The sequence below is a fragment of the Tetrahymena thermophila genome, assembly GCF_000189635.1.
Source record: "Tetrahymena thermophila SB210 genomic scaffold scf_8254823, whole genome shotgun sequence".
Taxonomy (NCBI): Eukaryota; Ciliophora; class Oligohymenophorea; order Hymenostomatida; family Tetrahymenidae; genus Tetrahymena; species Tetrahymena thermophila.
The window spans coordinates 454,701-465,941 of NW_002476578.1; the positions used below are offsets into that span (position 1 = coordinate 454,701).

General features: G+C 22.3%; 4 protein-coding genes across 4 annotated transcripts; 2 read left to right on the top strand and 2 right to left on the bottom strand. All coding sequences in view use genetic code 6, as the record gives it.

Moving 5' to 3' along the window:
* Positions 1–228: 228 nt before the first annotated feature.
* TTHERM_00541500 (ABC transporter family protein) lies at positions 229–1,506 on the top strand (the record flags this gene model as incomplete). Its single annotated transcript, XM_971510.2, has 1 exon — positions 229–1,506. One exon carries the CDS (start codon positions 229–231, stop codon positions 1,504–1,506), a length of 1,278 nt encoding a protein of 425 aa, XP_976603.2.
* A 1,792-nt stretch (positions 1,507–3,298) lies between these two features.
* Positions 3,299–3,946, bottom strand: TTHERM_00541480 (carbonic anhydrase; the record flags this gene model as incomplete). The annotated part of the gene is made up of 1 exon (XM_971508.1): positions 3,299–3,946. One exon carries the CDS (start codon positions 3,944–3,946, stop codon positions 3,299–3,301), a length of 648 nt encoding a protein of 215 aa, XP_976601.1.
* A 1,178-nt stretch (positions 3,947–5,124) lies between these two features.
* Positions 5,125–7,127, top strand: TTHERM_00541470 (hypothetical protein; the record flags this gene model as incomplete). Its single annotated transcript, XM_971507.3, has 3 exons — positions 5,125–5,326; positions 5,406–5,675; positions 5,977–7,127. Exons 1-3 carry the CDS (start codon positions 5,293–5,295, stop codon positions 7,125–7,127), a joined length of 1,455 nt encoding a protein of 484 aa, XP_976600.2. The 5' UTR covers positions 5,125–5,292.
* A 1,149-nt stretch (positions 7,128–8,276) lies between these two features.
* On the bottom strand, positions 8,277–9,568 carry TTHERM_00541460 (gamma-carbonic anhydrase; the record flags this gene model as incomplete). The annotated part of the gene is made up of 6 exons (XM_971506.3): positions 8,277–8,406; positions 8,467–8,659; positions 8,738–8,826; positions 8,988–9,026; positions 9,168–9,345; positions 9,496–9,568. 6 exons carry the CDS (start codon positions 9,566–9,568, stop codon positions 8,277–8,279), a joined length of 702 nt encoding a protein of 233 aa, XP_976599.2.
* Positions 9,569–11,241: the final 1,673 nt, after the last annotated feature.

The window sequence follows — 11,241 nt, forward strand, 5'->3', positions numbered from 1 at the left end:
AAATGAAATATTTTCAATTATATAGAAAGGTTTTTAAATCGACTCAAATTTTAAATATTCTCAAGCGTTTATATTTACATAATTCTAAAAAATATTAAAGTAAAGCAATTTTTCACCAATAGTTGATTATTTAGTGATATTATATTTTTAATTAAATTATTTTCATCAAAAAGTGAAATATCTGTTAAAAATAAATTAAGATAATTAAAAGATATTTATTTCTTAAATATGGGAGGCTCTCCATCTATTAATGCTAATAATGAAGTAAATCGCCAAGAGAAATTGCAAGAATTAAATAAGATTAGTTTACCAAATTGTGATATAAATTCTGAACATAAGATTATGCAATTAAATATGGTGTGTGTGGATGAAAGATGTGAATTCCACCAATAATTGAATCCTTTATGTGCTTAATGCCTAGAAGAATAAATCCATAAATTTCCAAATCATTAAAATACTTCTGTCCCTTCTATTTTAAGAGAAATAGGGAATCAAGCACTTTAAAGTGAAAAAATAAAATTGTAATAGAAATCTAACTTATTAGCATAACAAAGATTAGATTTTAGCTCAGGTATTGCTTCAATCGAATAAAATAGTGACATAAGTTCATGCCTTGAAGGTATAATAAAAAGCATTGAATGTATTAAAGCAACTTGTAGAATCTTAGAAAATAATGTTAGAGATGTGATCAGAATATACTCTGAGACAAAAAATTAAATATTGCTAAATTCTAATTGGAATGTAATTTGTAAATAGTATGAAAGTATAACTTAGCAGCCATTAACTAGTTAAACCTTAAAAAAGTGTTTAGAAGAGCTTAGGTATTATTGTAAGATCGAAGAAAAGTAAGTCCTACTTTTTGATTTAGAAAAATCCATTAACAATTATTTAGAATAGGATACGACTGATTATGCAAAGTAAATGATAGGATTATGTAAAAGAATAGAGGACATGGCAAAAGGAGCAATAAATTTAAGCAAGCCATAAAATTTCAACTAATATAAGTAGGATTGTTTGTAGGATTTAAAGAAAGCAAAATAGAAGCAAGATCAAATTAGATAAAATGAATAGGAATAATAAAATGAATTATAAGATTCATACTACTCCTATAACTAAGAAGCAAAGTAGAATTTAGAATCATATAAACAGCCTAAATAAAGTGTAAGTCCTTAAAAGAGACAATTAAATTCTAGTCACATCGATTATCAAAATAACAGTATGTATTTTTAATAAAAGATGTATACATCTTCTCCTCAAAGAAATAATTAACATGAAAGAGAAGAAGAAAAAAATATTTTTAAAGATAGCAATTTAACATATTCAAAATAAATTAAAACAACTTAAGCTTTTTATAAAGAACAAGAATATAATTAAAGAAACTTAAGCCCTTAAAGAGAAAACAGTTAGTTAAAGAAAATGCAGCAGACAGAGCCATAATTTATTTCTTCTAAAAGGATGACTCATTCCTAACTAACAGACTATATAGCATAAGAGAGATAAGGTTGACACATTAAAATTTCTCAATTTACAAATTAAAATTTATTTTATAAAAAATAGCAACTAAAGATTTACTTTTAGACACAAGAAATGTAATTAAATAATGAAATATTATTAATTACATTCAAAAGCATAAATCTAGTTAGAATTTTTTTAGAAAGCAGTTTGATTTTTTTTGAGATTGAATTTAATATTAAATTTGAATTTTAAATGGAATATTTCTATCAAATATTTTTTAACATAAATCTAAATTTAAAAATTAGAAAATAGTAATAGAAATGGAAGATCATGTTAAATCAGTATTTTTTTATATTTCAGATAAAAATAAAAATAATTATTTATGAAATAAAAAGTGTAATAACTCTAATTGTGTTAAAGTCGAAGTAAAGTTATTTTTTTTTATTTAGAAATATTAATTATATGATAATTAACTTAGTGGGTAATGAATATTTTAGAAATCATTTATCATTATAATACCTCGTAAAATATAAAAGGGAGTAAAATATATTTAGTTAGATCTTTTATCTTGAATAAAGTTTATTTATTTTAAATAGTTGGTAAAAATATTGATTAATATAATTGTTTTGGATTCTAAAATTGATTTTTTTTTTTAAATAGGAGGTAAATTTATTTTAATTTTTTTTTAATTTTAATTAATTATTTTTGTAAAATTATCGAATAGAATGTAAAATAATTAACATGTAAGTAAGGAAGACATATCAATAAACTTATTAAAATAGGATGTAAGAAAATAAAATACTATTGTTATTTGATATTATTTTTTTAATAATAGTATGTAAAAATGAAAGATCTAAAATATATCAACCTAATTCTTTTTTATCAATTAGAAAGTATTATTTTATAACAAAGTATAATTCTAATTATTCAAATTTTAAATAGTTTGTAAACTATCATTTGTGAGCTTTTCACCATATTCAATTTTTACTGATCTATAAAAGATAGTAAATTTATTTTAAATTAGCTACATATTAATTTATATTATTATTTTAAAAGGGAGTATTTCAATTTTAAAACAAAAAATCAAGTTAGAAGTTTTTTTATATAATAGAATGTAATTAATAAAACATTTAGATTTAAAAGTGCCAATAAAAAATATTCAAATTAATGAAAAATAGGATTTAGTAATAAAAAAATAATATTTTATAATTGATAAACCAAGTAACTTTTTTAAAATAAAAAGAGAGTAATTTTTTGAATAAAAACCTTGTTACAAATTTATTATTTTATGAAGAAGGTATTTTTAAATTTATTAATAATTTCAAATAATCTTTAAAATTAATTTATTAAATTCTAGACAGACTGCAAAATAGGATAGCTGATAAATAGAAAAATGAGAAATGTTCAAATGGAGCTCAAAAAATTTTGAAAATGAACGAATAATCAATTAAATGAAGATTTATAAAACATCTTGGTAATAAAGAGGTTATGCCATACAAATTAAATTTGTCAATATAATTAAATTGAAGTTTAAGAAACATTTCTTGAAAATAAGAAACACTTTATTTATGTATGGTAGCCATAAACCAAAACAAACAAAGAAAAATTAATATTATAAAAATATCTTATATTAGATAATTAACTAATTATTAGATTGTATTTTGTTTGTTTATCATTTATTTATGTTTTGTAAATATTTATTTTCAAAAACTTATTTATTTATTTACTTACTTACTTATTTTTCTATCTTTATTTATTAGATTTTATTTAAATGAAATATGTTTATTGGCTAATCCAGTTTTTATATTATTTCCAAATAATTTAAAAACTGAATACAATATTCTCATTATTCTTTTAAGTATTTTATTGCTCTTTTATAGTTTTTGACTAATTCTCTATAGTTACTGGAGCTGATATTAAGATCTTTTATTCTTCCATCTTCAAGACCATAAACCCACCCATGAATTTAAATTTTCTACTTGCTATTCCAAGCATTTTGTAAAACAGTTGTATTGCCTAAATTGTAAACTTATTCAATAGTATTTAGTTCGCTCATTTTGTTAAATTTTTCATCTCCTTTTGTCTAATCAATAATTCTTTTGTGTTTCAAATAAATATCTCTGATATGAAGTATCCAATTATTAATTAAACCTAAATTAGGGTTTTCAACTGCAGCTTTAACACCTCCACATCCATAATGGCCACATACAATTATATGTTCTACTTTATGAAAATCAACTGCTCCCTATATTGCTGATAAACAGTTTAAATCAGTGTGAATAACCTAATTAGCTACATTCCTATGAACTATAATATCTCCTGGTTGAAGACTAGTAAGTTGCTCTGCAGAAACTCTGCTATCAGAACATCCTATCCACAAGTATTTATGCTCAATTTCTTTTGAAGTATTCAAAAAAAATTGTGGATCTTCTATTCTCATTTTTGCTGCCCATTCTCTATTATTTTAGATGAGTTTTTTATACTCATCCATTCTATACACTTATTTGTTATTAATTCTAATAATTTAAGGCAAAAACTTTATCATTTAAACCTTGGAATCAAGAGTTATTCTACTTTTTTTTCAATATTTTTGTTATTAAATCTAAAAAATTATTTAATTTTTATATTCATCAGATTGTAAATATTATTAAAATCAGTGGCTGATTAATTAATTTTTTATTATCAAATAAACCAATTATTAAATAAAAAATATTATTTTAGATAAATAAATAAACTATTCTAAAAAATGACTAAACATTTTAAATAAATATTTTAAGTGAGTTATTTTAGGCTTATCTCAAATCTATTAAAAAAAAAAATATTTTCTCACTTTAAAAATAGTTAACTATTATAATTCTATTTAAAACAATTAATCAAATTTAATATTTAATGTATTCAAAATTAAATATTTTCATTTTTGTTTCAAAGGAGAAACTCTTAAATTTATATCAGTGATAATACTTTTTGCTAAAATTATTAGTGTTTTTAAAAGAGTTTCAAATATAATTTACTCATCTCTAAATAAATATTTTTATTATTAATTAAATCAAATAACCCAATAATGATCAAATTAATTTCTATACTTTAACATTTTAATAATATTTATTTGAATAAAGTGTTTGTTTTTTTGAGTTCCCATTTTTTGAGTAATTATCAAAAGCTAAGTAAGAATTATTCTTTCAATAAGTTTTTTCTTTCCTTTTTTAATAATTTAACAAAGATTTATTTATTAATTTTTTTTTAAGTTTTCTCATAAACAGTAAAGAAAATCGAAATTTATTACTTTTACTGATATTGAACAAAAATTAAAATTGTAAATTAGAGGATTAGTTTATCTGCATATTTGAATATATTTTAAGAATTTAAAAATAAAATATAAAAATTAAAACTCTAATTTAACAAAAATTAAGGATTGCATAAAAATTATTTGAATAATTTAATTTATTTTAATGTATTTTAATAGGCATAAAATAAATAAATTTACTTTAAAGTAAAGCTATTTTATTGCAATTAATAGAGTATGCATTTATGGTATTGAAATTAAATATCTCTTTGAATTATTAAAAATAAAGAAATACTATCAATTAACATTCCTACATATATACAGTCTTGTTACAATCAAATAAGAAATAAATTATAACTATTCATTTAGTGTAAAAAAAATAATACAAATTATTAATTTTATAATATTCATTGATTTTGTAAAGTTATTAGCTTTATACTATTTATTAGAAAATATCAAACAAATAAAGTAAAGTAATAAGTTTATATATATATATACAACATAGGCATCCTTTTGCTTATATAAAGCCATTAAATAGTTAAAAGATATAATCAATGATTGCAGCTACTTAGATATAAATTTTACAAAGTACTTTTAAAATTTTCATTTTGATAAATTAGCATAAAATAAATGTTTAGTAATTAATGTTTTTATTAATAAATGAAAGGTCTTTTTTAGCACGCACTCTAATTTATTCCAGAGTAGAGTGATCCTGTTGATTTTTTTGAAATGTATTTCGATGAGACATAAATAAAAAAAGCTAATGGTGATATTTACAGTGGTTTAAAACCAAATGGCTTGAATCTTCAAAATTAATAAGAAACTATGGATCAATAAGTTTAATTTAATCAGTATTCAGTTCTTGGGAAGACATAGATGAGTAATAGTAAGTCTGTTTAACAATTTGGGACAAATGATTAAAATCAGTTAACTTAAGGTAAAATTTACAGCAAACGTTAGTTTCATATTTATTTCAGCATTTATAATTTGTAAACAAACCTAGTTTTAGTATAACTATAATTAAAATAATTATTAAACAAATAAAATAAATGAAGCTTTAGCAGTAAATTATTAAATTGAAGCATTTTAAAATATGATTTTATATAAGATTTAATAGATTTTAAATAAATATATTAAGATTGTTTAGACATTTATTTAAAAAATGCTTTTGTTAAATTAATAATTCTTAATTCTATTAGTTCATCTATTTAAAATGTAAATAATAAATATATAAATAGGAAATGTAAGAAACAAAAATGATTTAAGTAGCTAGTAGTAATAATAGCATAACAATGGTTACATCAAAAAAATATCAATGAAAAAACCAATTGGATCTATTTCTTCATAAAATTTTAACATAAATTAAATAGACAAAGAAGGGAGATAACCTTAGAAAACAAAATTATCACCAATAAGATAGGCTAAAATATAAGTAATGAAAGTTAATAATAAAAATGATCCATTTAATCAACACAAAGATGGATTCTTTCATCCACCTAATACTGCTCAATCCACACAAACAGGTGCATTTTAAAGACTTAATAGTAATTTGAATACTAGCTAAAATAATACTCACTATAATCAAATAAGCAATTCTTTTTCTAATAAAAACTTAAGAAGCAATTCTAATGCTAACTAGCACGAATATAATAATATTAATGGAGGCCATAGCAATTATTAATAAAATAAGAATTTAGTTTAATATAATGCTTATAATTTAGATAGCTCAAATAATCACAATACTGAGAACTAAGGGCATAACAGTTACTAATATTCAGTATATGATCCAGGTTTTAAGTACAACCCTAATCCTTATGCAGCAGGTTGGGCAAATGCGATTTTAAAAGAGCACTACAAAGTTGCACTAAGACGCATTGATGAGAAAAATGGAAGAAAAAGATGGATAATTAGGAAAATAAAAATGCAAAAGGATGGATTAGATCATCAATCTAGTGTAATTAATGCTCAAGAAGGTAAAGGAGGAAGAGTTGCAGCTGGTTAGCAGCATGGATTTATCAAGCCTGAAAACAAGCTAAAAAAACAACTTAAGAAAAATGAAGATATAGAGGGAGTTAATGACTTATTTACAAATGCTTTTGTATAGAAATAGAGGTCATTAATCAGCCAATAGCATGCTGAACTTTTAGATTTTTCAGAATTAATGGAAACACTTTCTTTAGATAGAGAGTATATTGCCTATAATATTCTTAATCAACCAATTAATGAGAAGCTAAAAAATATAAATGAGGAAGAATTCGAAGAAAATCTACAACCATACTATGAATATGTTTGCTAAAATTTCGTTCTTTTCCCAATTTATCATATTGATTTTAAATCAAGCCTAGAAAAAATTATTTTCCTAAATAAACTTTTAGTGGGAAATCTTTGATATTATTTAATAAATAAATGGAATATATAATTTTAATTAATAGCTTATTTTTTTAAATAAATTTTTATTATAAAGTTTATTAACAGTAATTCTAAATTAATATAATTATTTTAAGTTTTCATCACTTATTGTATACTAATTCGTCATATTTGTTTCTTCTAATTTAATTTTGTTAGCAATCTTAAAATCTTTTATCCTCTATGTAAAAAAATCTGTTTATTTAATTAGTTATATTAAAATATAAAATTATTCTACCTCAAATTTTGTTATTATTTTTTGAACCATACATAATATCATTATTTTATCATTATTAAATGATTTACAATTATTGCAAAATTTTCTTTATTTAGTAATCATTAAATACTTCATTTTTAGGTGAATATTTTATTTTAAATTTAATAATATTTTAATTCTTTCAACCAATAATGTAATATTTGATTTAATGAAAAAAAAAATATTAATTATCTCTATTAATATTATGTGTATACTGAGTATTCGCCAAACCGAATAATTAAAACGTAATAAATATATAATTCATTTTAGATTTAAAAAAATTATTTTTATTATTATTATTTATTTGGTATTTTCTATCAGGGACATTAAAAATAAAACAAAGAAGAATCCAATAATTAAATTAATCATATATGTTACAAATAAATTAAATTACTTAATAGTAGACTTTATTTTTTTTGTTTAAAGATAATATTTTTAATTATTTTTCAGTAATTTTTTTGAAATTTTAGAACTCTGATATTAAATTCACTCATTCCAAAAAAAAAATCTTTTGAAATAAGAAAGAAATATTGAATTTTAAATTAATTAATGAAGACATCTGTAATTTTGTTCATAAAAAGTAATTTTCTTTTTACTTTAATTTTACACTCATTAAAATTATTTGTTCATTTATAATTTTTTAAAGTAAAATATATTAAATTACAAAATTAAATTTCCAATAACTCATTAATTAATAAATAAATTAATTAATTTATTAATTCCTTAATAAAAAATATATATAATTTATGATGGAAGGAAGATAAGTTTTATTTTTTTTAAGACATTTAAATTGTTAAATTTAACACATCACATGCAAGTAATGAAAGCCAACTTAAAAATCTAAAATTAATACTAATATAATTAAGTTTAACTGGTTCAAGCAAGTAATCTATCATAAGCTTCTTGTTAAATTAAGGAGGATTTATGAGTTTTTCCTATTGAAAGATTTTATTCAGTTTATTCTAAATTAAGTTTAATTTCTTCTTCTTTTAAATCTCTAACATATCTATTTTAATTATTGTTTCATTCCTAATTTTAGTGATTAATATTTTAATTTTAATTTTACCTAACTGGAGAACCAGCCCAAAGTTAACCAGAGGGAATAAGACGACCAGCAGGGACTAAAGAGTTAGGAGCAATGACACTTCCTCTTTCAAGTACTGAACCTTCTAAAATGACGGTGTTGTGTCCAACAGTGACATTATCATCGACAACACAAGATTATAAAACGCATCCAGCTCCAATGTTAACGTGGTTACCTTTAATTTTACATAACTAAAATCAAACACCAAGTCGAAATCAAACACATAAAATAAAATTTAGAATAATAATTTTACCGATATTTGTAGAGACAGGAATACCAGCAGCAAGAGTAGCAACATTGGAAATAGCAACCTTATCACCAATGACAGTATTATGTCCTACTCTTTAATATAAATAAGAATTTACATTAGATATAAATATATATGAGCTCTTTATCTATAATAATAGTGTTTGCTGTAAACCCAATAATAAATTTATATTTGTATCTTATAATCGTTTAATCTATTTATTTGTTTATTTTATATATCAAAATAAATTCAAAACCTGATAGCGTGATTATCGCCTCTCAATGTAGATCCGTAACTATTTTTAAAAATATAAATTTTAATACATTTTATCAAATATAGATTGCTCAAAAATTTATAATTGCAAAAATCTTTTTGAAATGCTATTTTAATGAAAGAATATTCCCCAAATAGAGACTAAGTAAAAATCGTATTATACCCGACAACAGTATTTTAACCAAGATAAACAGCTCCAATCAAAGAAGAATTAGGAGCAATAAAAGTAGAGTGATAAAAAGTAGGAACTAAATCATAAATAGGTAAAATGTTTCTATGACGACTCAAGGGTTCATAGCAAGAAATATCTTGTTCTAATTTGCAACCATATCTATCTAAGGCTATATTTTTAAATATTTTATTTTTAAAATGACATATTTTTTAATTTATTAATGATAATTGCTAAATTCATATCAAAAATTGGCTTAATAAATTATGATCTTATGCATTTTTATTCCTTTTTAACTAACTAAGGCTAAATAAAAGCATACCCAAACCAGTTTCTCTGACCATACGACCAATGCTGTAAATGGTCCTAGTCCACATAGCCTAAAATAACTTCATTTTTAATCTATGAAATTTCCTTTTAATATATTTAATTTCTTCTTTTTTTCTTCTTTTGAAGTAATACTCAATTGTCTTAATAAGAAATTAATATTTTCTTTATGAGTTATTTACTTTTATCTTTGAATGTAAAATCAAGAATAAAGAGAAAACATTAAACAAGCATAGGCTTTCTAATGAAATATTCATTGATTCACTCAATCAATATATCACATATAAATAAATAGATAGATAGATGGATATACTTACTAAGATATATTTCCTATCATTTCTAACATGAATAAATTAATTATTTATTTTTTATTGAATTTTTTAATTTAGATATGCTGAATATTAAAAAAAGATTTGAGTTATAAAAATAAATAAAATATTTTTTCAATAATTTTATTTTTGATGAATAAAACATTTAAACCTCAAAATTTTATTTCTAATTTTTTAAAAAATTTCATATTAAAAAATTCTAATATCAATAAAAAAATATTTTTTATTTTAGGTTTCAATATAATTTAATTAATTTGTTTTTTCCATTCAAAAACTAAATAAAATATTTATGTAAAATAAATAAATATATTTCTTTAGCTTTGTTATTCAACTAAAGATAAAGATATTTTTGTAATTTATTTAGTAAAAAGTAGTCTATTAATTTTTACATTATTCTATTAAAGGATAATTACAAATTTTTTCAAAGATTGAATTTTTTTTATAATTTTGAAATGATTTTAGTCACATTAGTCAAACCTTCCTCAACTTTACCTTGTCTTTCTATTAATTCAGAATATAAAGATAGGTCATAGTTCAAATAATCCATATTTTATTAAAGATGCTCGTTATAATTATTGATTTAAATATTATGATTATTACTCTACCATATTTTTGTAGATTGCTCTATTATTTCAATGTTATCTTAATATAATAGTACCTTTTCTCTAAAATTAATATAAACATCAGTTGTAGCTTTTAATATTATTCCTAATTTCATGTTGCATCTTTAGCATTTAAATATAAAATAACTGCATAAATAAAATGGATCTTCTTTTTGAGTGAATAAGTTTATTTAATTATCGATCTTCAAATAAACTTCTACTGGTTCATTTTCTACTTAATTTTATAACATAATAAAATTTATTTTATTTATTAAAATATTTCGAATCGTTAATCCATCTTGAAGGAATATATCCTCTCTAAAATTATTTTAATAGCAATTTTTACAAAAATATTCAAAATATCTTTTCATTTTTTTCTTTTTACAATACAATTTTTGTTATCTTTAGAGTTTTCAAAAAAAATAGATTATTAAAAATTATTGATAATAAGACAAATGACTGAAATTAATTACATTAATCTTGGGGTTGGGGTTGGGGTTGGGGTTGGGGTTGGGGTTGGGGTTGGGGTTGGGGTTGGGGTTGGGGTTGGGGTTGGGGTTGGGGTTGGGGTTGGGGTTGGGGTTGGGGTTGGGGTTGGGGTTGGGGTTGGGGTTGGGGTTGGGGTTGGGGTTGGGGTTGGGGTTGGGGTTGGGGTTGGGGTTGGGGTTGGGGTTGGGGTTGGGGTTGGGGTTGGGGTTGGGGTTGGGGTTGGGGTTGGGGTTGGGGTTGGGGTTGGGGTTGGGGTTGGGGTTGGGGTTGGGGTTGGGGTTGGGGTTGGGGTTGGGGTTGGGGTTGGGGTTGGGGTTGGGG